General features: G+C 35.0%; 1 protein-coding gene across 2 annotated transcripts in view; it reads right to left on the bottom strand.

Moving 5' to 3' along the window:
• The window catches only part of LOC111155372 (ADP ribosylation factor guanine nucleotide exchange factor 1), a 144,016-nt gene that overhangs the window by 17,971 nt on the left and 100,570 nt on the right, over positions 1–25,475 (bottom strand). For both annotated transcript variants that reach the window (XM_022515519.1, XM_022515518.1), the window contains exons 19-30: positions 23,438–23,589; positions 19,717–19,845; positions 18,672–18,830; positions 18,282–18,432; positions 12,521–12,611; positions 7,561–7,601; positions 7,298–7,467; positions 6,554–6,705; positions 6,237–6,409; positions 5,294–5,454; positions 4,208–4,338; positions 992–1,121 (exon numbers count right to left, since the gene is read on the bottom strand). In XM_022515519.1, coding sequence (XP_022371227.1) covers positions 992–1,121; positions 4,208–4,338; positions 5,294–5,454; positions 6,237–6,409; positions 6,554–6,705; positions 7,298–7,467; positions 7,561–7,601; positions 12,521–12,611; positions 18,282–18,432; positions 18,672–18,830; positions 19,717–19,845; positions 23,438–23,589 — 1,640 coding nt within the window. The remainder of the gene's footprint in view (positions 1–991; positions 1,122–4,207; positions 4,339–5,293; positions 5,455–6,236; positions 6,410–6,553; positions 6,706–7,297; positions 7,468–7,560; positions 7,602–12,520; positions 12,612–18,281; positions 18,433–18,671; positions 18,831–19,716; positions 19,846–23,437; positions 23,590–25,475) is intronic.

The following is a 25,475-nucleotide window of genomic DNA, read 5'->3' as shown; positions in this document are numbered from 1 at the left end:
AGACCACTTAACTTCCCTCTAGAATACATTCACCTCAACTCACTGAGATCTATTTTTCTCCATTATTCTGTAACAATTTATGTATAAAGTAATTAAATTTTTTGCATTATTTTTTATTTTAAAAATTATCACTGAATTGTCTTGCTATTAACATTATAACTCTTCTCAAACAATATGCATGAATATCAACACCTGGCCTTGCTCCATAATATGACAGAACATAAAAGAGAAATAAAGAGGAAGGAAATAGGAATTTATCCAAGTGGGTTTCGCATAAATTTAAAATAAAACTTTCATGCAGTATGGTTACTTGAAAATACCATAAATGGTTAATAGCGCCATACAAAATAAGTGTAAATCATTTATTTTTCTCAAATACATAAAGGACTAATCTGGACTAGTGATAATTTTCATGTACAGTTTTGTGCCAGTGCATATACATATGTCTACATTATTAGATGTTTTCAGTAAGAGTCTACCCGTAGATTCAAAAATCACAGATCTAAAGTAAAACTTGCTGCAGGCCACAGAGTCCCTTATGTTTCATTTAATATAGCTGTATGGGACAAAACAAGAAAACCTGAGGCTCTCTCCGTACATTTATTGAGATTCATGCTATAATTGGTTTGTAGTAAAAGATACTGAAATAAAATAAATAAAACTTATTACTATGTATTCTTTACTCACTTCAGAATAAGAAGTCACTATGAATATAAAGAAAGCTACTGGTATCTGTAGTTGTGGCAATATTATAATGAGGAAAGAAACTGGAAGTTCAACAAAAACACTGAAAACAACCAATTCATTAACTCAGTTCTATCCCCAAATAGGATTCTTGTTTTAGAAAGACATAACTTTTTATTATAATGAACAGCTCTCCAGGAACTTTTTTTCTTTTCTAAGTACTTGATTTGATCTACTAAACTGCATTAGGGAAAATACTCAGAACCTTTTAACTTAACTGTGTTAAATGAAATTTTTTTTCTCTTACCTCTGTCTGCTGTTCTGGCAATTTCATGTTGTCAAAGATTCTGAAAACAATTCTAAATAAATCCTGCCACCAGTGTTTTTCATAAGTGTGGCCGTAAGTTTTCATTATCTCGAACATTACTGTTAAACCCCTAAAACAATAAAACACAGTGGGAAGCTATAACACAAAAAATATGCCACATCAGAATACCCTCTTAAAATAGTTCTTAGAGGTCATAAAGCTACTAAAAAAGTTTAAAACTGGTTTTAAACTAATAAAAGATATTCAGTTTTAAGAAATTTCCACTGTAAAACTGGTTTCTTTGGGATGCATCATGTAGGAGAAAATTCCAAAGGACATGGCCTTAAAATGTTTTATTTCACTTTTCTCCCACTCCCACCCCATCATTCCAGCATTTTAAGATTGTAAATGAAATTAAAGATTGCGAATAATCATCATTAAATTAGTTTCTGGGAAATTTTTTTCCAAGAGTTACAGGGCTTTTTAACTAACATTTTAATTGTTCATAGATTATCCCTGAACTAAAAGATTTATAAAACTGATCCACTAAGACATTCATGTGGCAGTTTGTTTCCTACTATATGCCAGGGATAGAACAATGCTTGGCACACAATAAGTATTCACTGAACAAATAAACTGCTTAGTATCACATGCACTGTCTTTTGAATAAGTGTTACAATTAAAACTCAACACTGCCTTCTTGATTCCTTATTATCTTCTTCTAAGTAATAATCCCTTCATGTAATCATTAAAAAACTTGATCTGTTCTTTATATGTTACTTTATATGTTCTTTATATGTTAGCAAAATAGGTATCTTTCCAGTAAGAAAAAGGTCTATATTTCTAAAAAGTCTGATGGTACGCCAAAACCAAATGTTATCTGAAAGACTCCATAAGGACTTGTTCGTAGTTCAGCTCATTTGCTGCTATGCTACCTCTGGGTCTGGCACATAATAAGCTCTAACTATTTGTTAAATAAACATACAAATGGTACTTTGGTCCTATAGCAAGTTCACAGCAGTTATTTGATCCATAAGTACCTAATGTGTATAATGAAAAGTAAAGGAGCCATAGTAAAGAAATTCCTGTGGAAGTAACATACTCTTCTTTTGGAGAAGCCTGTTGGAATTCATATTTCCCCTTACAATGGAACAAGGCTCCCTCTTCCTCCATCTCCTGAGCTTGAAATTCACCTCCTCCCACTCTAAGTAACCAGATGCTAAATCCCACAGCTAGGGATAAGGGGATGTGGGAATCCTGTTTTTTTCCAGGCCCACAAAGCAAACACAGAGCTACAGAGGTTTCCAAGATTTTCACAGTTCAAGAAACCTTTTTGAAACAATACTTAAGTTGCTGGTACAGGGGAAAAGAGTATGTGAGACCCTAGGTTAATGAACCAATCCTAATCTATAAAATTTTAAGGCAATCAAATGAGAACACATGTGAATGTACTGTGTAATTAACCTGTTACACAAATCATGGTATTACATTTTTTAAATGTAATCTAAGATCAGCCCTTAAAGATCCTGGAATGAAATAAGAAAAAGCCATTGCTGAACAAAGTTTACTCATGTTTTTCCTCTCCTTTATTAACTAGAATACATATTTTCTCTTCTCTTTAACAACCAGAACTCCTTCATAATCTCAACATGGGATATGGCAAGAAGGAAAGTGGGTGGTCCCAGACAAGAACAGGCTCAAAAACTAAGGAAGCAGGAAGATCCTTCATCCCCTCATCAAATAAATTTCTACAAAGAAACAAGAGCGGATATGTGCGTGTGTGTATGTATGTATGCCAAGTTTATACGATGTGTCTGTCATGATATATTAGCTGCTCCAATGATATGGCTGGTCAATTCAAAGCTATAAATCTCAGTAATTTAGTTTACATGAATCAGGGGCTATCTTGAATTTTATCAAGTTCCTAACAGGTCCACTGCCAAACAATTTTCAATGTCTAAAATGCTGTATACTGTTCTTGTGATTATGAAATTCTATTACAAATTCCCAAGGTTTGAGTCCTATTTTGGACTGCTTACCTAATTTTATAAAAATTTCCATGATAAATAAAAATGAAGTTTCTTAGGATATGTATCAAACTCCACCTTGGATGGGGATGAGGGTGGTTGTGGTATAAGAGGAGGTTGTGGTATATAAGAGGAGAAGGAGAGATTCATTCCTTCATTATAGTTCTATCACTGATATCTTACAAGTCTCTATTTACTACCTTTCCAATTTAAAAAAAAAAATCCAATAAAGTTAATTGCCTAAATGATTAATGATTCTCCCTAAAAAGAAGATGGGCTATATAAAAGACAGATTTTATTTAAACATATAATTAAACTCATGATGCCTCAAGCACTCGTCGACAGGTTATACAGGATATACAGGATATACAAATCAGTCATGTCAATTTGGCAGTAAAAAATGTAGGATAGGGGCGCCTGGGTGGCTCAGTGTTCTCAGGTCATGATCCCAGGGTCCTGGGATCGAGCCTCACATTGGGCTCTCTGCTCAGCAGGGAGCCTGCCTCCTCCTCCTCTCTCTCTCTGCCTGCCTCTCTGCCTACTTGTGATCTGTTTGTCAAATAAATAAAAATCTTTAAAAAAAAAAAAAAAGTAGGATAAAAATTTTCTATGGGATTGGCATGAGCTGTAACATAAGTGTCAACTGAATCCTTATCCAGTTACATTATATCTATAGAAGTTTCTTTACAAATGAACTATATACTCATATAGATCTTTTACTGAGAATATACTTTTGAAAGAGTGCACTTCTTTTTTAATAGACCTACATTATTCAAAACTCTGTTACTATGAAGACCAGTCTTCAAAGAGAAATGGTTCTTTATCTAAAGTTCACCAAGGATGTGCAATGAGAAATTCTTTTAGCATTCATCAGGAAATAAATTTTGCCACTAACTTCAATTTTTAATTAGAAACAAATGTATGAAAAGACAGAATGTGTAAACTATTAAATTAACATAGAAGCCAAAACTCAAAGTAGTATGCTCGACTAAAATCTGAAGAAAAGGTAGTATTTCCACTTTTACTGTTGCTCCACTTAACATTTTAAAATCTGCCTATCAAATAATGACTATATTTGATAAAACACATGACTTATGGACTTATGGCCTTCAACTACTGAACTTATGTTCACATAAAAAGAAGTCAAAATGAGCCTTTCAAAATCGTAGTTACAAACACTGATTGTTACCTGGTTCTTACATCTAATTTGCATCTATTGATGATACAGGATAACTCAAAGAGAATTGGGAACCATCCTCTCACCCAAACCCTGTCTTCTGGCGCCACGTTCATATCATCACTTGTGTACTCTTTGAAAGCCTTCAAGAAGAAAAGTAGATATACTTAAGGTAAAACATAATACCTGTGTATTATTTCTCCCCCCAAATGTTTAAAATGCTCTACAAATCAAAAGGGGGCGAATTTGATAAACTTATAGAAAGATAGAGATTGTAACTGTCTATGAAGAGCACTGCACTAAAATCCTGAGGTTGGTTTCAGCTTCAACTCTGTCATCAGCTTTTCTGTATTATTATATTCGGCAGGTTAAACCAGGCTTCCATTTTTATCCTTTCCCTCGTTATGACACATGCAGCCTTATCAGCTTCCCTGGGAAGTATGAAGGTCAAATGAGTCGATGCATGTAAAAAGTACTAAGTTCCCCCATAGGTACACATTAGTATGTAGTAAAAAAATTTTACTACCAAATTCTCTTAATGATAGTTAGATTCAGATATGCAAGTTAAGGCTGGCAGCCAGGTTGCCAAATCAACTTTTTACTTCAGTGCTTGAGTCCACACTCATCCATAGACAGCCACTTCAGTACTGTATAGCACCATATGCAAGAAATAGTATGGGCTAATGGCTAAAAACATGGGATTCAGTTCAAACCCTAGGTCTCCTTTACTAGCCCTGCAACCATGGACACATATTTTAACTTCTCTGTGCCTCAGATTCCTTATCTGTATGGGGCTGTAACACTACCTATACCATAAAGTTAAGAACATTAAACAAGTTAATACGTGTAAAGTACTCAGAAAAACACCTGATATCTTTAGTAAATGACAGCTATCATTACACTTGGAAAAACAAACACCTGACACTTTTAATAAATGATAGCTATCACTACTAATCACTTAAGTCTGAAACAAGTTCAGATAATTTGGGGGTTTACTGAAAACTAAATGCTTCATATACCCTCAATTCCCAAATAAACTTTGATCTCAGACTGGAAATAAATACTCAGCAAAATTTTGTTTACTAAATGACGCTATACCTGAGGTCTATCAGACACATATTTTGCACAATGGCGAATAAGTCGAATTGCTTCCATACTTGTGTCTGGGAAAGCTGCATTGCACGCAAATTCAGACAAACACTTCACTGCATCCTGGAAAGAATCAATGGTCGCTGGAAAGTGTTTTTCAAACACAAGAGCTGAAAGGATGGAAAATATATCAAAATAATGTTTTCAATTATTCTTAACTGCAACAAAAAAACACCAACCCCAGAAGTTAAAGCATACTTAAAGGTGAAGAGTTTTGATGTCTAACAGACATCACTTCGTATCTGTCATTACTGCTTACTTGACTGTCTGGAGTAGTGGGGAGAGGTACACAGTGTTTTCTTTACACTATAAACCCAACACACAATACAGTGACAGTACAGTAGGTACTGAATCAGTAGCTGCTGAGATGAATATACAAAATTGCGTTCAACCTATCTGTCTCTTAATCTATGAAAAATGATGAGGGTCATCATTATCATCTGTCAGACAGGCTTAACTTACAACCTCAGTATTTAATTCTCCCTTATAAGTCAAAGGAGGCTGTATAACGGAGTGGTCAAAAACCTCTCCCTTGCTTTGAATCCCAATAACTCAAGCATGCACCCCATGTAGGTCACTTGACCTCACTAGGTCTGAGTTTCCTGATCTATTTAAAAAGGTATAGTTAAGATACATAGCTCATAGAGTTGTTGTAAAGACCAAAGGAAACATTCAATGTGCTTACTGTTCTTGCCACTGGTAAACATTCAATAAATGTTAACTATAATAACATAATAACAATATTACTATCATTACGAACACTCTACAGGCAAACCTTGTTAAACTGAAAACCCAGAATAGGTCTGTGATCTTATATTTCTATTATTTTCTGAAAACATTAAAGCTTTGCTTTTTTTTTTTTTAACTTGAATGCAGGCAGAAGAATACTCACTGACAATGTGCCCTGTTGTTTGGAATGCAAGTTCCACTATGCTTTCATCTTGATCGGATGCAGCTAGATGAAACACAGAGAAAATATTCTTCCATCCAGACCGAATGTTAGCAGCTTGAGAATTAACCATTTGTGCTATACACCGTACAACCATATCTCGAATTGTTGGAGACCTAAAATATTAATATAATTGCTTGGATATGCATATACATAAAACCCATCAGTTTCTTTTTTTTTTTCCTTTCTTCTGTTTTCCCCCTGCTGTGGAAAATAATAAGGTATTTTTCTGATATTAAGCAATTCAACAAATATAATACCTGTTCCTTTTCATTATATGTTCAAAGGGTCTTAAGAAATCCTTCTGGAATCTGAAATTAGCAAGCTCCCCTTTTTCTAAAAACTTCATTGACAATTGCCTCAAGGAGTCTACTGCAAAGATAGCTACATCTTCATTAGGATTACAGCCAACCTGTAATGGCAACAGAAATATAGGGTGCTAATGTCAGCAGTGAAAGTCTATTTCTTCATTTTTGTTTTAGAAAAAATATATCACTAAGAACACAAATTGGTAAATCCTAAAATTCTCCACAAAGGTACTAGGTGTACTAACAATATTCTTCAACAAGAAAAACACATTTTATTTTTATTTTTTTAAGATTATTTATTTATTTATTTGACAGAGATCACAAGTAGGTAGAGAGGCAGGCAGAGAGAGAGAGAGAGAGAGAGGGGAGGAAGCAGGCTCCCTGCTGAGCAGAGAGCCCGATGCGGGGCTTGATCCCAGGACCCTGGGATCACGACCTGAGCTGAAGGCAGAGGCTTTAACCCACTGAGCCACCCAGGTGCCCCAAGAAAAACATATTTTAACTAAATACTTAAAACCTACAGCAATCATTTAAAAAAACAAAAACAAAAACAGGATTCAAAGGTTTTCCTACTTTTAATTACAAAAATGTAATTTAAAAAAGGTAGAAAAGGAAAAAAAAATCTCAATTAGATTTTAAGGAATTTTAAACAAAAAACATTACAAATGAAAGCAAATCCTACAATTATTCAAATACCTTATTAAAATGATCACCAATAACTTCCCAAATTCGAGACCACTGCAATCTTATTCTTCCCATGTTGTAATATGATATTTCTACTATTTTTTGTAGACTAAACATTCTTGGATGTGTAGTGGAAAGTAATTCATCCATAGACACAGCACAGAGCCAACGGACAAAATCCACTATAATATAAATAAATTTATATTCTGTTAGCTTAACTTTCAAGTCTTTTAGCCAAAAACCAACTTATAAGTGAAACAAATGTATATACTTACCAATAGCGTTTCCATCTAGCCTTGTAGACCCTGTAAATATTCTAAAGAAAAGAAACACAATTCAGAAATTTATAAACTCTTACATCTGTTACATCAATTCAAAAGTACCATGAGGTACTTGCTACTTTAAATCTGGTTTAGGAGAACAAAAAATCAGGTAGTCAAATAAATTCTAATATATCATTTCATAACAAGTATAGTTTGGATGTTCCTCCCTCCCTCCTTTGCATTCAAAAATATAATAAAGAATATATTGTTTTAATTTTATTAGTAAGCTTACACAAACACTAGATCAACACGAGACTCTAAAGATAAGGAAAATACCAGTTTGTAAAACTAAGTGACTAACTGGCAGAGTACAAAACAGAAGGTATTTTTCAATCTTTCCTGATTATCTACTAGCATTAAACATGCTCTTAAGATGAAAAAATTCTTTGTTTTTACAAGTAACATACATTTGATTAGAAAACTCATTATGTTAAATTATAAGCAACCTAACAGAAGCTTGCAAATAGTCTCTAATAGTTTAACTAAGAAGTGGTTGAATAACTTTTCCTGGAAAATTCAAATGTTTATAGAGTTAAGCTGTGTTGTCCAGGTTTGCCCAGCTTTCTTCACTGAACTTTTTCTTTGTTTCAAAGTTTCATATAAGATTTTGGCATAGACCTATCAGTCCTCTTCTAAAGTCTGCATTTTTACTGATGCTCCGGGTTTGTAACCAAGGGTTTGATGCGCCTTCCAGGGTGAACTGATATACCTCAATTTATACTGTGTACCATAGGATTTGCATGGCAAAAAGGAAATGTTAAAGGCAGAAGCAGGTCAAATATTAAGCTTAGAAATAAAAGTAATCTGGGGCATCTGGGAGGCTCTGCTGGTTAAGTGTCCAACTCCTGGTTTCAGCTCAAGTCGTGATCTCAGGGTCATGAGACTGAGCCGCCTGCCTGTTGGGCTCCGTGCTTACTACGGAGTCTACTTGGGATGCTCTCTCCCTCTGCCCCCTCCCCACCGACCTGCTCACCTCTCTCTCTAAAATAAATAAATCTTAAACAAACAAACAAACAAACAAACAAAGAAATAAAAAGTAATCATAGTAACAGTAAATCGCTACCAATAATCAAAAAAGTGGGTGCTACTCTAGGTGTTTTATGATATATCCACTCACTTAATAATCACAAATAGCCTGTGAAGTAGGGACTAGTCTACTTCTAATTTCATAAAAATAGAAACTGAGGAACAAATATACTTAATCACCTCCTCAAAGTTACAGAACTAGTAAATGCTACAGCCAAGGTTCAAACCAGGATGGGCATACGCCAGGGTCCACCCTTTTAACTACTTTGATATACTGCTTCACACTTACCTGAGCAAAACATAAACACTTAAAATATATCCTGGTTTTTTCCCTACTATGCCCACTATACCCATGTTGTAAGTATATCATGATTTTTTAACCTCAGTGCCCTTGAATGTCTGTCCACGTGTCCTGGCAATGAGTAACAAATACAAAACAGCCTAAAAACTGACAACGTGATGACTCACATTCTGATCTCCTGCTAAAGGAATATTTTAAGATTTCCTCTATTGCTCTTGTCAGTAGAACAAAATAATTCAAAGATCTGGCTGAGAACATCATCTGGGGGGAAAAGTAGAATAATAAAGGCCCCATTTAATCCAGTGGTTAGACTGGATCCAGAGATTAAAAATATACAAAGCCTACAACTTCTCACATGAACAAAAATGAAAATGGCTGGCATACACATTATAAATGTCACTAGGCGATTTCTCAAACTACAGGTATTCTCATAGGTGATGGCTATAAAAAAAATAACCACAATGACAAAACTAAACAGTAAATAGGAGAAACAACAAGAAAAGGAAGAAAAGAAAAAAAAATTCTTTAGACGGAGAAGGAAGCAAACTACAAAGAGTAAAGGAGTGCAGAACAGAAGCAGAGATGGAGATTATACGCAATTACAGTGGAAAGAAGCAACAAATTCTCTGAAGGCCCTAAAATGATGGAGAACAAAGACAAAGAAATACCAGTAGCAATCAGACAAGTTTACAGAGTCAGGGTGACAAAAGTTAGAGGGAGCATGCATCCTGAAAAAGGGCATTCAAATTCCTACTCACTTTGGTAGCCTCTGAGGGGTCACTTTATTTCTAGTAATGCCCCGCCACAGATAAGCCATATGGTAGGAGTTTGGCAGTCTGTGGAGGCATTTCAAGTTCACCTTCATAAACTAAGGCAAGAGAACGTAGCTATGTTTCACAAAATCAGTCTATGAAACGGATTTTACATTCCCTGTATGAAAAGCCAGGGACAGATGCACAAGAATCTTGTGTGTTAATATTTAAAGACATGTCCAGGGGGTGGGGGGTTGGATGAGCCTGGTGGTGGGTATGAAGGAGGGCACGTATTACATGGAGCACTGGGTGTGGTGCATAAACAATGAATCTTGGAATGCTAAAAATAAATAAATAAAATAACAAAATAACAAAATAAATAAATAAAAATCATGTCCTGAAAACTATGAGCAGGAAAACAAAATGAGAGATTACTGCTTCAGCCACAAAATGAAAAGCAATGCAGCAATACCAAAAAAAAAAAAAAAAAAAAAAAAAATCAAACCAAAAACAAAGGAAGAAGAAAGAAAGAAAGTTGACAAAACCTGCAGATTCCGGACCACATAAACTTTAAACTGTATGCAATACAGAGGCAAACTAAATTACTGTACATGTAAAAAATTTTTACAGTGAAAATATCAGAGGTAACACTTATTTCTAAGACCTAATCAAAAGATATTATGAGCAAATGTAGTTGGGGATGAGCTACATGTATTTTCTGAAGGGAGACAGAAAGTTCCAAAGTGTGAGATGGGTCAGTATAAAGATAGATCTGGTGTGGTTAAAATTAATAAAAACATAAACTATGGTACTGGTTTTTAACTTTTAGTGGTAACTCATTCCTGGACAAAATCGATTCCTGTACAGTTAGAATAGCTTTTAATAAAATCATATATTTTTTCTCTTAATAAACAGGCACTATAAATAATTAAGCAAAAAAATTACTTTGATTTTAAACATTTACTTCCTATACTTGTCGTAACAGATTATTCAGAACACCAGACCTAAGGACAAGAAAATGACTTGTTACAAGTACAAAACTTTCCAGGATGATGCCTGACAATGTTCACAACACTGACTTGAATACCTCCTCAGTTATCTGACTTAGCTTATGAATTTAGAGTCAGAATATTACATATGAAAATATACTCAGAAACTGAGAAAGAAATTCAGAAGAAATTTAATGAGAAAGTTAAAAGTACCACACAAGAATATAATCTAATAGTAAACCAAAGACGTAACTTTTAATACTTTTATTACAAGTTAAAATTTAAATGTTGAGGTTTTGTGTAAAATCAGACATTGGATTTATGTTTGCAGAAATTATCTGGTGATGAGGAGTTTGAGACAACAAAGTACTAACAGAATTTATGTTAAGACTCCTCTAAAATACCTTAAATTCTTAAAATGGAGAGGCATATCATTTACTCAAACGAGTGGTATGTCTCCTAGCAACAAACAGTGGATGGATGGATAAATTAGAACTGGCTTTGGTCATATAAAATATACTATGGATATAAATAGTAGGTAAAATGTTAACTCTTGCCCGAAGAGATTCTCATAATGACAGTAAAATCATCTGGAAACAAGCTACCCTGAAAGCAGAAGGGCATACATTATTACACTGCTCTCCAGCTGTACATGCAGGCAGAGAGGTGGAGAGGATAAGAGCGTACGCTCAAGAGACATGCTGCCTGAATATATGTCCTGGCACCACTCCTCAAAATTCTTTGTGGATGAAACCGTTATTGCAACAATAATCAAGATAAGATTAGTTGGGGGGATGAGCAAGTTATTTAGGCACCCCGTCTCAGTTTCCTCATTTATAAATTAAGGACAATAATAATACTCATCTCATGAAGTTGCTGGAAGTATTAAGTGATAAGTAATACCCGGAAAGTACTTTGAAAAGCGCCAAGCACATGGTAAGCCTTCAAGTCATACAGGGAGTATTAGAGGATATGCAATCTTTCTTCAGCCTTCACCAGGAAAAGGCAAATGACCTCCTTCCCTTATAAAAAAAAAAAAGAGTCTGCAAGTGAAGATTACAAGTTCTTTTCAAAGAAAAAGTGGCACGGAATATTTCCAGGGTCAGTAGCCACTGAATACTCTAGTTCAGTCTGTACTAAAGAGCAAGAAGTTTTATCTGAAGTAAAATTCTGGATTAGCACAAGTCTCCAAGCACCAAGAAAAAATACATACTATACATCTGCAAGTTCCAACAGAAGTAATAAAAAAATCTGAATGTCAGTGTTGTAAAATGTTAAGTTTCAAATATTTGGGGATTCATCTAGAAAAAGCTAATCTTCAAAAGAACACTTAGTATGGGGTCACTTTTAGAAAATAAACTAAAAATGAGAAATACTTGGTAATAAGATACACTCTGAAGTCCTTTCCAAAGAAGTTTGCAATGAGAATTGCCAGCAAATCCTTCATTTACCCATAATGCAGTCTTACATCAAATAGAACCTGAAAGATTACACACCATTTTCATTGAGGGATAATGACACCAATTAGTTTTCTATAAAGAAAATAAAACATGTGTTTCTTTTCATCAAGATAACCATTTCCCTAATGCCCATTAATTTCTAATTTATATTAATGTAAATTTTCATACTGTTTATCTCCTTCAGATATTCCACGATCTAAAGAGCAAAATTATAGGTACTTCACCATCAGATCACCGTCTATCACAATATATAGTCTACTACTTAAGGAAAAGTTATTTTGGCAATAATTTTTCTTTTTTTAACCATTACAGAGCAAAATGTACCTAAATGTTATAGAATTAAAATAGTATTCATTTGAAAAAGGAAAAAAATAAATACTTTACCTATCTACAGCAACAACAACACTTTGAGAACTGGTTTCTCCGATGGATTCCTGAATACTTGCTATCTGCTTCCAGTCCACATTTCCTCCGACTACCACACATAAAAGAGAGTCATTTCAGTTCGAAAATAATTCAGCGGAAGAATATACTTATAGTTCTAAAACATATTTCTGAAATCAGTTATTTTCCTATGAAAGAAACAAAGCTTTGGGTAAATAATATTTTTGGCATCAGTGACCTATCAAGGCCAAATGAGCTTAATTAGCTATACTAAATGACATATGGACATGGATGGTTATAAAGACAAATTGTGCTTCCAGAGATTAACAAATTAGGGGCACTGAGAATTCAGACCACAAAATTAATGACAGTACACATAATTTCCCTTAATGTTTAAGAAAGAGCACTAACTGTAGTTCCAATGTTATCTTCTTAGGATTCCCAATTCCATATAATTAGATCTCCCTTTTTAATCTCCAGTCCTCTATTTACACACGCTTTTTGGAAATTTTAACTGTATTTTCTAATATCTTCTTATTTAAAAGAATCATTTCTCTTTCCCCCCAAAATCAGTTCCACATGTTGAACAGAACAATTTTCCCAGTTTTCAAACTCTTAACCTCAAAATCATCTTTTTTTTTTTAAAGATTTTATTTTATTTATTTGACAGAGAGAGAGAGATCATAAATGGGCAGAGAGGTAGGCAGAGAGAGAGGGGGAAGCAGGCTCCCCACTGAGCAGAGAGCCCGATGTGGGGCTCGATCCCAGGACCCTGGCATCATGACCTGAGCCGAAGGCAGAGGCTTAACCCACTGAGCCACCCAGGTGCCCCTCAAAATCATCTTTGATATCTTTCCCCTCCTCCACCAGTCACTAAATCTTTCTTTTGAACTGTTTCTGGAACCATTCCTTCATTTTCATCCCTACTCAGTTTAGAGCCTTATAATTCCAGGGCCAGATTATGGATAGTTTCCTGACTGCTTTCCTTGCTGCTAATTTTTCCCCTCTTCAATCTCTCTTTCTAGTCTCCTGTCAGATTAATTCTATCTCATCATATTCATTCTGCTTACTATGACTTTCAGGATAAAGCATAAACTTTTAAAGCCTAGCATTTAAGGCAGTACCCTTCAACATTCTAGCCATTACAAAATCTATTCAGGCCATCCCTCAACTATCTAAAACCCAAACTGAGTTCTCAGGAAGGATTCCTCCCATTGTTCCTCTGAACGAAGCATTTACTTAATAAGTAATAGTCAGATCAGGGTTTCTTCCATACAGTTTCACATAAATTAGTATGGTGTGTTAATGTTGCCTTCTCAGCACAATTAAAAGTTCCCTAAGGCAAGAAACCAGGTCACACACATATTTTTTTTGTTGTTATTTCTCGACATCACTCCATATTAAGTCCAAAGGAGATACTAAGAAATATCTGTTGACTCAATTGACCAGATACTCACTAAATGCCTTTATGACTGCAACCATAATAGATGATGATATTATTTAAAGCAGCTGAATTCAAATTCTCTACCAGGAACTGAACAACGTAAAAAAGATGTGATCCTTGACCTCAGAGAATTTATAATTTACCAGGAGACACAGACTGAGACAGACTTATAATCACCTTTAGTAAAATGCAGTAATTCCTCCATCAACAAGATAAACTAATGACATTTAATACAAGCTTTGCTAAACAGAACTAATTTTGGTAGGGGAAGGAGAATAGGGGTATTAGCTCATGGAAAACCTTCATATATAATGATATATTAATTCAAATTGGACCCAGAAGGATAATCATGTAGAAAAGGAACAGTGTATACAAACTAATGGAAGGATGATAGTAAACATCGTGTTTTAACACACTTGGTTAAAGCCATAATGGAGGATCTAGCTGGGGACAAGAGAGATGGGACAGAACAGTAGTAGGAAATGAAGCTAGAAAGAAAGGCTAACCTTAAAACGTGAAGAACCTTGACTGTTATGCTTAGCGTATTGCTTTTGAAAACAGGGAATAACATGGGGCACCTGGGTGGCTCAGCTGGTTAAGCGACTGACTCTTTACTTCAGCTCAAGTCATGATCTCGGGGTCCTGGGATCGACCCTATGTCAGGCTCTCTACTTGGGAGGTAGTCTGCTTCTCTCTCTCTCCTTCTTCCTCTGCCTCTCACCCCTGCTCATGCACATGTGTGCGTACTCTCTCTCAAATAAATAAATCTCAAAAAAAGAAAAAAAGAAAAGACTGAAAACAAGCAACAATAGACTTTTTAGAAGACTGACATAATGCAACCTATTTTCTAAAAGATAATTTTGGTACTATCTGTAGAACACAGTGAAATAGGAGATACTAGAGCTAGAAAGACAAAGAGTCTATTTCTATAATATAAGTGAACAAGGATGAAAACCTGAAATACGTGACAAGAGAGCTGGAGTGGTTAGGAGAATAGTGTCAAGCAACACTTGGAGCACATTAGCACATTACAGGAATTTAATGAAGAAAAATCTATAAGAAAAAGTAATGCTCACAACCACTAACTTCTTTCGTGTACCATCTGAATGTCCTTCCTACAAAGCTTTTATTTTTATATTTAAGAGCTTTTATTTTTATATTTAAATATCGTAATCTGTAATCATTATGAAATATATTTAGAGGAATCAAAAAAAATTTGTTTACCAATCCAAAGAACCTATTTCAAAAACACATGGAATCTTCCAAAGATCTGTATAACTGCACACCATGATAGAGAGTTCCATCTTTACCAAACAAATTACTCAAAAGCACAAATACTTAGATAAAGAACAAAGAGGTAGGAGTGAATATTCACTTAAGATTTGTATGTCCAGGGGCTCCTGGGTGGCTCGGTGGGTTAAAGCCTCTGCCTTCTGCTCCGGTCATGATCCCTGGGTCCTGGGATGGCGCCCCGCATCAGGCTCTCTGCTCGGCAGGGAGCCTGCTTCCCTTCCTCTCTCTCTCTGTGTGCCTCTCTGCCTACTTGTGATCTCTATCAAATGAATAAATAAAATCTTAAAAAAAAAATTTTTGTATGTCCAAAGCACTGAATTTTTAAACTCTGACATACACCTTAAAAGCACAGTATGGATATAATTCTAACAATCATATGCTACGTGGGTGCCTGGGTGGTTTAGTTGGTTAAGCATCTGCTGGCTCAGGTCATGATCTCAGGGTCCTGGGATCGAGCCCTCTGTCGGGCTCCCGGCTCAGTGGGGAGTCTGCTTCTCCTTCTGCCTCTCACTTGTGCTCTCTTTCTCTTTCCCTCTCAAATAAACAAATAAAATCCTTTTAAAAAAATATGCTGTGTATCCTCAATAATTAAAAGTTTCATGTTTCCAAAAAGTGGAAGTACAGACTTGATATCAGTCAGAAAGTCAGATAAACATATACTCAGCCCCATTACTGTAGTTATGTGGAACACTAGAAGGTGGATGCTATCAATAAAGGAGGATATTAATTTATTTTTTAAAGACCATATATATACAGAATGTCTGGACTACATCCTCTTCTAGCCTAAATTCTGACTATAGCATCCTGCTGAAGAAAACATCTGTTGCCTGAGTAAATGACAGGGCACAGATGGACAGGGATGGACATCTGCCACACTGGACTAGCTGATAACCAATGAGATGGCCTGAAGGGAAGACTCTGCTCAACAGGGGCCAAGTCAACAGACTGAATCCCTCTAGGATATAGACTCAAAAATGAGAGACCTAATCAATCAGGAATGAGTGGAGAATGGAGCATGCCAAAAAGAGAAGTAGATGACATAAGATGAAATCTAGATAAAGCCTGAAAGAGAAGTGGAAGAATATGGCTGGCTGCTTGAGTGGCTTGGAAGCTTGAACTTTTAATTTCATTTCCAGATCCAAAAAGTGTTTATTTTTATGTAAATTCCATTTTCCTGAAGTGAGAAGGCAAGTCATCTCATATTCTTACAACTTAAGTAGCCCAACAATAATGATCAAATTAATTTTACTTTAAAGTATATGAGGAAACATTATCAGCAAGTATCATTATTTCTCTTATTTGACTAAAACTTTTAAAAGATAAAATACACCACCAGTATTTTATTTTTAGTGTAACCTACTTCTATTATTTGCCAAAGTTAAGCCCTGGCAATTTGCACCTGTCATTATTTTAGTCTTCTTGTACTCCTAAGGCCGTGTCCAAAAAGAAAAATGAAAAGGGGGGGGGGTTCAAAAGTTACTGAATCAATCAATGCACATTCATTTCACTTGTTGGTAAGTATTTTTCATCTGTATCTCAGACTTCCAGGTGATACAAGTCACTGTAAATGTGCTCACTGGTTCTAAATCCTGCTGGGTAAGTTATTAGGTCTACACCTTCACATCTAAAACCACCACATCTAAGATCCAACTGGGGTAACAGAATGGCCCTGCTGGCTGCCATGGCTGAAATATCGCTAAGAAATAACTGTCCCCAGTCCATCTTGAAGCCACACATGGTCCTGGTGCTGCTTCTTTCCCTACGGATCATTTTTTCAAAATTGGAAGGTTTTTTTGGATTTCCTTAAAAATTTTTACTGTGAGCAACAACAGAGAAATCACTAAAAGATAAAAAGATAGAAAATATCCAGAAATATAGTGCTAGAGTAGAAACCTTAAAAGGTAAATATTCCTAGATCTCATCTCTTTCCTGCTCTTTTTTTAAAGTCATGTCTCTAAATTTCTTGGATGGAAGTAGGGTGGGGAAAATGGCTAGAGAACAATCCACAAACCATTAATATACCAGCCACTGTGTGAAGTCCATTTATACATATTCTTATTTAATCCTAAGACCTCTATAAGTAGATATTACTATTAGTTTGCAGAAGTGGAAACCAAAGCTCAGAGAGTTAAAGTAACTTGCACACAGTAAGGAAGATATACGAAAGAATTCAAACCCCAAAGTATGGTATTCAAAGCCAAAGACAGTCTACATGTTGTTTCTTCCCTGGTAGTACTCTTTCCATTTATGACTCAAAATCTATTGTCTTTGGGGCTCCTGGGTGGCTCAGTCATTGGACATATGCCTTCAACTCAGGTCATGATGATCCCAGGGTCCTGAGATCCAGCCCTACATTGGGCTCCCTGCTTGGCAGGAGGTCTGCTTCTCCCTCTCTCACTCCCCCTGCTTGTGTTCCCTCTCTCACTGTGTCTCTGTCAAATAAATACAATCTTAAAAAACAATGTACTGTCTTTAGTTCTTCTGTAGTCATTCTCACCAGTATTTTCCTTTGTTCTACTGGGTTAAATCTGGAAGTTCCTGGCCACACTGAACAGATAAGGAACCACGGGAAAGTTTCTATACCAGTATAAGAGTTTTGTTAGGACTGCATAGTGCCTTTTAAGAAATCTGAATGTGAATGCGTTCTCCAGGTGCCCCAACTATTTATCATCTTATACAAGCCTTCACTCATTTAAGTTACCTGCTTAGTGTTGAAAATAGGTCATTTTAAATTGCGCCTTTTTCCTATTCCCAACTATGAGATTTAGACTAAGGGCCACTTAATGTTGCAAACTAGACCAGGCAAAAATGGTCTGGTTCTCTTCATGGTCTTCTTCCTTTTCCCATAAGGTTAGCCAAAGGGCATTTTATCATCTCCCTCTAATTATATTTCATTAATTCATTATTAATTCATAATTCATTAAAGTTATTCATTATTAATTCACAATTCATTAATAAAGTTATATATATTGAACAAGTTAATAATCTCTGATACTTCATAAAAATAATTTTTAAAATTCTCACCTAGCCCCAGACCCACAAATTCATCAGGAGCCTGATCTTTTGTTCCAGTAAGAGATCCTTCTCTGCCCCGTACTGTTCCAGAAATGTATCGAGGTTTCACTCCAGTTCCTATAAGCTGTGCAAGCTCCAACTGACTGATGCACTTCAGAATCTTCATTATTTAGAAAAAAATAATAATTCCAAGTTAAAAATGATTACAAAAATACTTAAACATACAGAGTCAGGATTTAAATATAGGCTACATTATAAATCATTATAAAAAGCTAAATAAATGTATCCTGAATACACTAAATTTTTTCCCAAACACTTTAAACATGTCAGTGAGTAGAATATTAAGCATTAAGTCATTTTATAAACCAAACTGCAAAGTTGAAAATGAAGTGCTTATACCTCATGCCATGAATTTCCTAAATAATTTCCATCTGTATGAGCCACAGTGATAAGGGTTTTTATTGTGTCAATGTTCTTCTGTTTCATTTCAGTAATACCAGAACTCACAGTAAGTAAAGTAAATCTTGCTAGTGCCTGGACATATGCATCTCTTTCCAGCTATAAAAAAGAGAAAAGTATACTTACATTGTTATAAACACAACAGAGTGATCCCTAATTCCCTACTAACAAACTGTTTACTTGTTTAGTAGTTTTTAACTGACAAATTACATTCCTCAACTATAGTGTTTTAAGATGATAAAATAAAAAAGGATGAATTTCTAAAATCTAAACGCAATGGAGATGTCAAATTAAGATGAGATTTTAGTGACAACAAATGGATTCATATAGTAAAAAACATTCCTGGAGTGCTTATGTTTCAAGTACTGTGCAGACTGGCAGAAACATAATTTATAAATGTGCTTGTTTTTTCTCTACAGCGAGGCTGTGCTTTTTAAGCCATAAGATTCATAAATAAATGTGAAATGGGTTGTTTTTTTTTTTTTAAGCAAGCAAGCTTTGGCTAAAATTTATTATCAGACAAAGTATATAAATTACTAGAAGGGCCTGGCTTCATGAAAATTAAGATACTTGGTTCTTTCCAAGGTAACTTTTCTTAGGTTTAAGTGAAGTTATAAAGTAATATATAAAAGCATGTAAGTATGAAAAAATATGATACAGTAAGTATGAACATACAACATATTTAAATAAGATATTCAAATAAACATATAGAAATTCAAAGTCTTAGAAACTTTGGCTACAGCTAATATTCTGCAGAGAAAAAAAATGCTAACCAAAGTTGCTATGATGATTCCAGATGCATCAATACAGAACCACCTCTTCTGTCAGTTTCTTGGAAAATTAAACATTAGATTCACTTAAATTCCATCATAAACTTGAAATTAGTTTTTGGTAAGTCAAACATCAAAAAATAATTTTAATTATAGCCATGACATATGTAATTTATGTTTTCCAGACTGGCTACAAAGGCAAAATTCTTTGTTACCTGAATGCTGAAAATGCATGCAATTCTGATTGCACATCTTATACCTTCCAGGCAAAGAGAGGCTACTTCAGTATCATCACAATCTTGCAGACCCACACTAAATGCAGCCAGAAAAGGTGTCCAAGCCAACTAGAAAAATTAAAAATTGAAACTATATCATCAATATCAAGTGATAATTAAATTTTATGATAGTAATACATTGATATTTCTCAAAGCTTCAGATAATAAATGATTTGAAAAAGTTCTGGGGAAAAAATTGAGTTTTTTGGGGGTAAAAAATACATAATGTTGCCTGGGCTTAAGTAAGTGACAGACAGGAAGACAGTAAGACTACAAATTCAGTAGAGGACCTCAGGCATATTTTAAGTACAGAATCTATAAATTATTCACATCAATAAGAAGTGGAAACTGTCACTATTCACAAATGATATTAGTCTTAACCTTACTTTCAGAATTCATCTCTCCCTGCAAAATTTGTCCCTTGCAGTATTTCACAGATTTTATTTCTAAGAAAATTCTTTTAGTCATTTTTCTACTCGCAATAATTACATTATTCTTTTTTCTTTAAGCCTGCTCCCTGGACATCATTTAGCCTTACTTCTTTTATAGTCAAATATTTTACCTTGAAATATCAGTGATATGCCTGGTTCCTTGTTGGACAACACTTAAAAAGTATAGTTTAATAAAATACTTCTTTGTTACAAACTGCGAAAACCAACAAATACTAAATTTTACCAGTAGGTAACACTGAGTACCTAATGTAAACCAAACAAAAAGGGCTACTTTGGACTACTGAAAATTCTGACATCAAAACATATGTGTATACATCGGTGCGTGCTTGTGTAACTTTTAACTGTCTAATATGAGCATTTGTTTCTTTTAATAGGTTCTAATGAAACAAAACTATATTTATCTATGTAACCATAAAGATGAAAAGACTTATACCAGTGTACTGTAAAAATGACAACTGGAATTTTTAAAAAGGTAAAGTTTTCAAGATTATTAAGAAAAAAACATACCCCAAGGATTACCCAAAGCTTTGTTTATAACATCAGAAAGTTTAGAAGTATATAATTCCTAAACAAAGGAACATAAGCCACAGTACCTTATTTCTAGTCCTAGCTCTGCCACTTAATCTCTCTGAACCTCATTTTCTTCCTCTTTAATACCTGGACTGCCACTACAGAAAGATGTTTTGGGAAGCATATGAAGTACAGTACTTTTAAAATATGAAGTACCACATGGAAGTAATAAATTACATGTTCTATTGTAAGAAAAGAAACAGCACATCTATTCAGAAACCTGTGCAATATTTATACAAGAGAAGTATAAATGGTTCTTAAGCCAGTGAAAAATATGTTTAACTCCATTAGGAATTAAAGACAATTATTTCTCCTATCAAACTATACCTAATATCCAGGGGTCAGTGAAATTATCCATTCATACTGAATATGCCTTTGGAAAATACAATTTGGCAATATTTAAAAAGATTCTTAATAATATTTATATCCCCAATATTGTATCACATCTTAGAAATCTCTCAATTTATTCTGCTACTTAGCCAACGCTTGTTTACTGAACACTTACTATAAGCTAAGAATGGTGCAAGATATTGGGAAAAGTAAACAGAACATAGTCCCTTGCCACATGGAACTTAAAATCTAGTAAAAAGACAGATACTAAATTCTAAAATCAGTAAATATATAAACACAACAGTTGTAAATACAATGAAGGATAAGCATAGCACACTATGAAAAGGGACCAATTTTGGATGGTGGGGGTAGGGTAGACCTGTCTGAAAAGGTAACATTTTAAAGCTGAAACCACTTGGGCAAAGGAAGAACGGGCATTCTAGACAAAACACAGCTTGTAAGAATGCTTGAAGAGAAAATAATTTAGTATGTTCTAGAAACTGAAGGAACGCTAGTGTGACTGCAGCATAGTAAGACAAAAGAAATCTAGCAATGAGGCTGGAAAGGCAGGTGGAACCAGACCACATAAGGTTGCAGATGTGGGTGTGTTAGTTTCATCATAGTATGCAAAGTTAGTGAAGGGCCTTAAGGAAGAAGGCAACATTTCATTTTGTATTTTAAAAATGATCATTCTGGCCTCTGTAAATGGATAAGAGGAGCACAAAAACAGACATAAGGATATCAGTTAGGACACTACAATAGTAAGAGAAATGAGGATATCTGGAGAGGTTAATGGCAGTAGAAATGTCAGTAAGAGGGAAGATTCTTAATGCTAGTTAAGAAGATGTTTAAATAAACTAGAACTAATCTAGAGAATAAATAATAAAAGCTATTTATGAAAAATTTTTAATGATACCGGGAAATACTTATTATGTGAGAAATAGCAAGATACAAAATTCTACACATAGTACGGTCACAATTATTCAATTAAGATTTAAGGGGTGCCTGTTAAGCATCTGCCTTCAGCTCAGGTCATGATCCCAGGGTCCTGGGATTGAGCCCCACATCGGGCTCTCTGCTCAGCAGGAAGCCTGCTTCTCCCTCTCCCATTCTCCTGTTTGTGTTCCCTCTCTTGCTGTCTCTCTCTCTGCCAAATAAATGAATAAAATGATTTTTAAAAATATTTAAAAAGCAGTATTTATATAAAAAAGTAGTATATAAGCATATCAACAGAAGTTTTTTCTGAGGGATAAAATTATGGCTGGTTTCCTCTGCTTTTTTTTTCATTCTCCACCTCCACCAACCAAAAACATTTGAGAAGAAAAACAAGAATATAAGACTATTCAAAACAAAACAAAAAGGTGCTTTATAAAAATGTTTCATAATAAGGAGAAATTGTTTCTTGTATTGTTTTCTGTATTATTCCAAAAGATAAGGCTAGTCATACTCCACTATTCCTTTTAACAATGCCTCCCCTAGGCTCCTCTCCCCGATCCCACAATTCTTCACCAAATTTTGGAAATAACATTAACACAAAGAAGTTGAAATAGAGGTAGAACTATAAAATTTTAGAGCTAAAAGAAAGCACAGAAATCTTGTAGTCCTCTTTTACTGCCCATACATATGTATACTTAATATCTGAATGAGAACTCAAATCATAATCTTAGACTCCACAAACCATCCTACCACACTGTCCCACAAATTGGAATGTACTTTACCCCTTTTTTCCCTTTTCAACCTCGACTAGACTTTCCTTGTAATCCTTATTGTTTCACTGCTTGCTTACCCTCGCATTTTAGAGAAAGGGTAGGAAAAACGAACAGGAAAATGAAGAAGGAATAGGCAATCAAATTCTAAAGAACCAGTAAGTATCATTCTTACTAGATCAACCTGTAAAGACAAATAACACTTGCTTTTCTTCCTCACTCTACTCTTTGCACTGCAGGTATACTCGGAACCCTCATGTGAGTTCCTGGTCAGAAGTTCAAGATCATTCTGAAATTTAAGGTAACTCCAAAGGTTTAAATAGAACTCATTTGGAGAAAACCAGGCCAAAGATGAATGATCATTCTCAGAAATCTTCTCATTCTTCTTTCTTAAGGTATACATTTATTAATTGCCAATAGTGTATACCTTTTCTCATTCTCTTTAAGAAAAAATTTCTATCTGCTATATCCTAAATAACATTGCTTTTGCTTCCAGGTCTACACTTATGGGCTATAATTACTGTTATTTCCTTAACTAAAAACACAATGAACAAAGTTACATATAAATGTATACTGCAACCAAAATTTATTAGTAACTCTTACCTTAAACATGGGTCTCACATGCTCCAAATGTGTTGCACTTGTAAAAGGTGCCTGAACATGGCTCACAGCTTCCATGAGTGCTTTTGCTGTCTTGGCCATTTGTTCCATTTCTAAGTTATACAGAAGCCTTCTTTGTTTTTCACTGGCTACATCTGAAATAACAAACACTATTAGCATTTAAGATATAAAGCATTTTAAATGTCTTTTTTACTATAAAATAATAAATACCACCAATTAATACTAATAAGGCATAGTCTTAAAAAGCCATACACAAAGTTCACATAAGGTGTGATTCCATTATTTATATAAAATATTCAGAGTAGGTAAATCCATAGAAAAAGAAAGTAGACTGCTGGGAGCCAGAGGCTGGTGAGAGGGAGGGAATGCTAAGTTTAATAGGTACAAGGGTTTTATTTTGGGTGATGAAAATGTTTTGTAACTAGACAGAGGTGGTGGTTGCACGACAATGTAAATGTACTAAATGCTACTGAACCATTCACTTCAAATGTTTAATTTTATACTACATGAATTATACCTCAAAAGGGGGAAAATTCCTGAACTAAGAGTTGGGGTAAGTGGAAAACCTATGAGAAGGAAATAGAGTAGGTATAAATCTGGCACAGTGGAAGAACTCGGGAAACAACCCAAATATGGGATGGGAAAATATGAGGAGACAAGTAAAAGGCAAGGGCATCCTTGGACGACACAGGCTTGAATGACGACTCCTGAGTTAACAAGAAACCAGTGGCCCTAACATTCCGGGATAACATCAATATTTCAGTATACCTACAGCCTTCCCATATCCTGCTTCTCATTGATACTCTACCACCATGGACAAAATAGGCCAGAGAAAGGAGGGTAAGAAGATGTTTTATTACGGGTCTGAAAAAAAAACAGCTAAGTCACAGAATTGGCATCTACTTAGGTGTGAAAATGAAGTCTTGAGCAATATATTTAACAACGTTATAAGCAGAAGAGCTGAAAATAACACAACCAAGCAAACTGCTGATTGGTACTGGACTGCAAAATGAGCCAAAGACACCAGTTCAAGATTTGGCTTTGCCACTTTTTGGGTTTTAGCTGTACAGATTCAATATAAAGTTTTTTACGTTATACTCACCTTACAGATTCTATGATTCTAAGTTTCCTAACCTCTCTGGACTTCAGTTTCCTCATCTATAAAATGAGGGGAGTACAAAAACTCCTTAGAATCATCTTCTACATTTTTCCAAAAGGTAAGGCCTTTTGGAATCAAATGTAGATATATTTCACAATTCCTTCTAACATCTCCCTAGCCCCTGACTCTCATAATTCTCTCTCAACTTCTGGAAATACATGTATCACAAAGGCCCTCAACTTCTGGAAATACACGTATCACATAGGCCCTTGCTCCTCTCCTGGCAACAGAATTGTGCTACTGCAATCTGTTCTGTGACATAAAGCTTGAGATTTCATTTCCAGGTGGAGTGCTCAGAAAGGCAGGAATCTTCTTTCCATATTACATATTCTTGAGCTGCTATATTCTTGAGCCACTACCCTCATCTTATTTTTATAGTTAGATTTTGGTTCTAATTTAATCACCACTGCCCACATGTATAGCATGTCTAGAATGGAGCCAAGCCCACACTTGGCTTCCCATGCTGGTTACATCTAGGACCTCTATAATGATATAATTTGTGGTGCATCTGAAGGAGTGATTTCCAACTCCATGAGCTCCCTCACAATTTTAACCTTCTCCAAATCCTTGACTCACTCCTACTTCCAGCTTATGTTTATGTATAGCAATAGATGAACAGATAGAATTGTGTTGCTTATAGATGATGAGGAGGCAGAAAAAGACTAAGAGCTGAAGTCAGACTAGCGGGGCTGCCAAAGTTGTCTTGCTGATGTCCAACTACATGCTGAGATTTACTACTAAATTGACAAGCATCTATTAAATGCACATGAATCCATGCATATTATACACTTCTATTTTTACTCAGAATGTGGGGGAAAAAACATAATTAGATCAGCAAACTGTATAATACTTTTCATTAGA

The sequence above is a fragment of the Enhydra lutris genome, unplaced genomic scaffold (genome assembly GCF_002288905.1).
Source record: "Enhydra lutris kenyoni isolate GAN:26980312 unplaced genomic scaffold, ASM228890v2 scaffoldscaffold41, whole genome shotgun sequence".
Lineage (NCBI taxonomy): Eukaryota > Metazoa > Chordata > Mammalia > Carnivora > Mustelidae > Enhydra > Enhydra lutris.
Note: the sequence above shows the minus strand (reverse complement) of the source record. Positions and strands in the feature narration are given on the sequence as shown.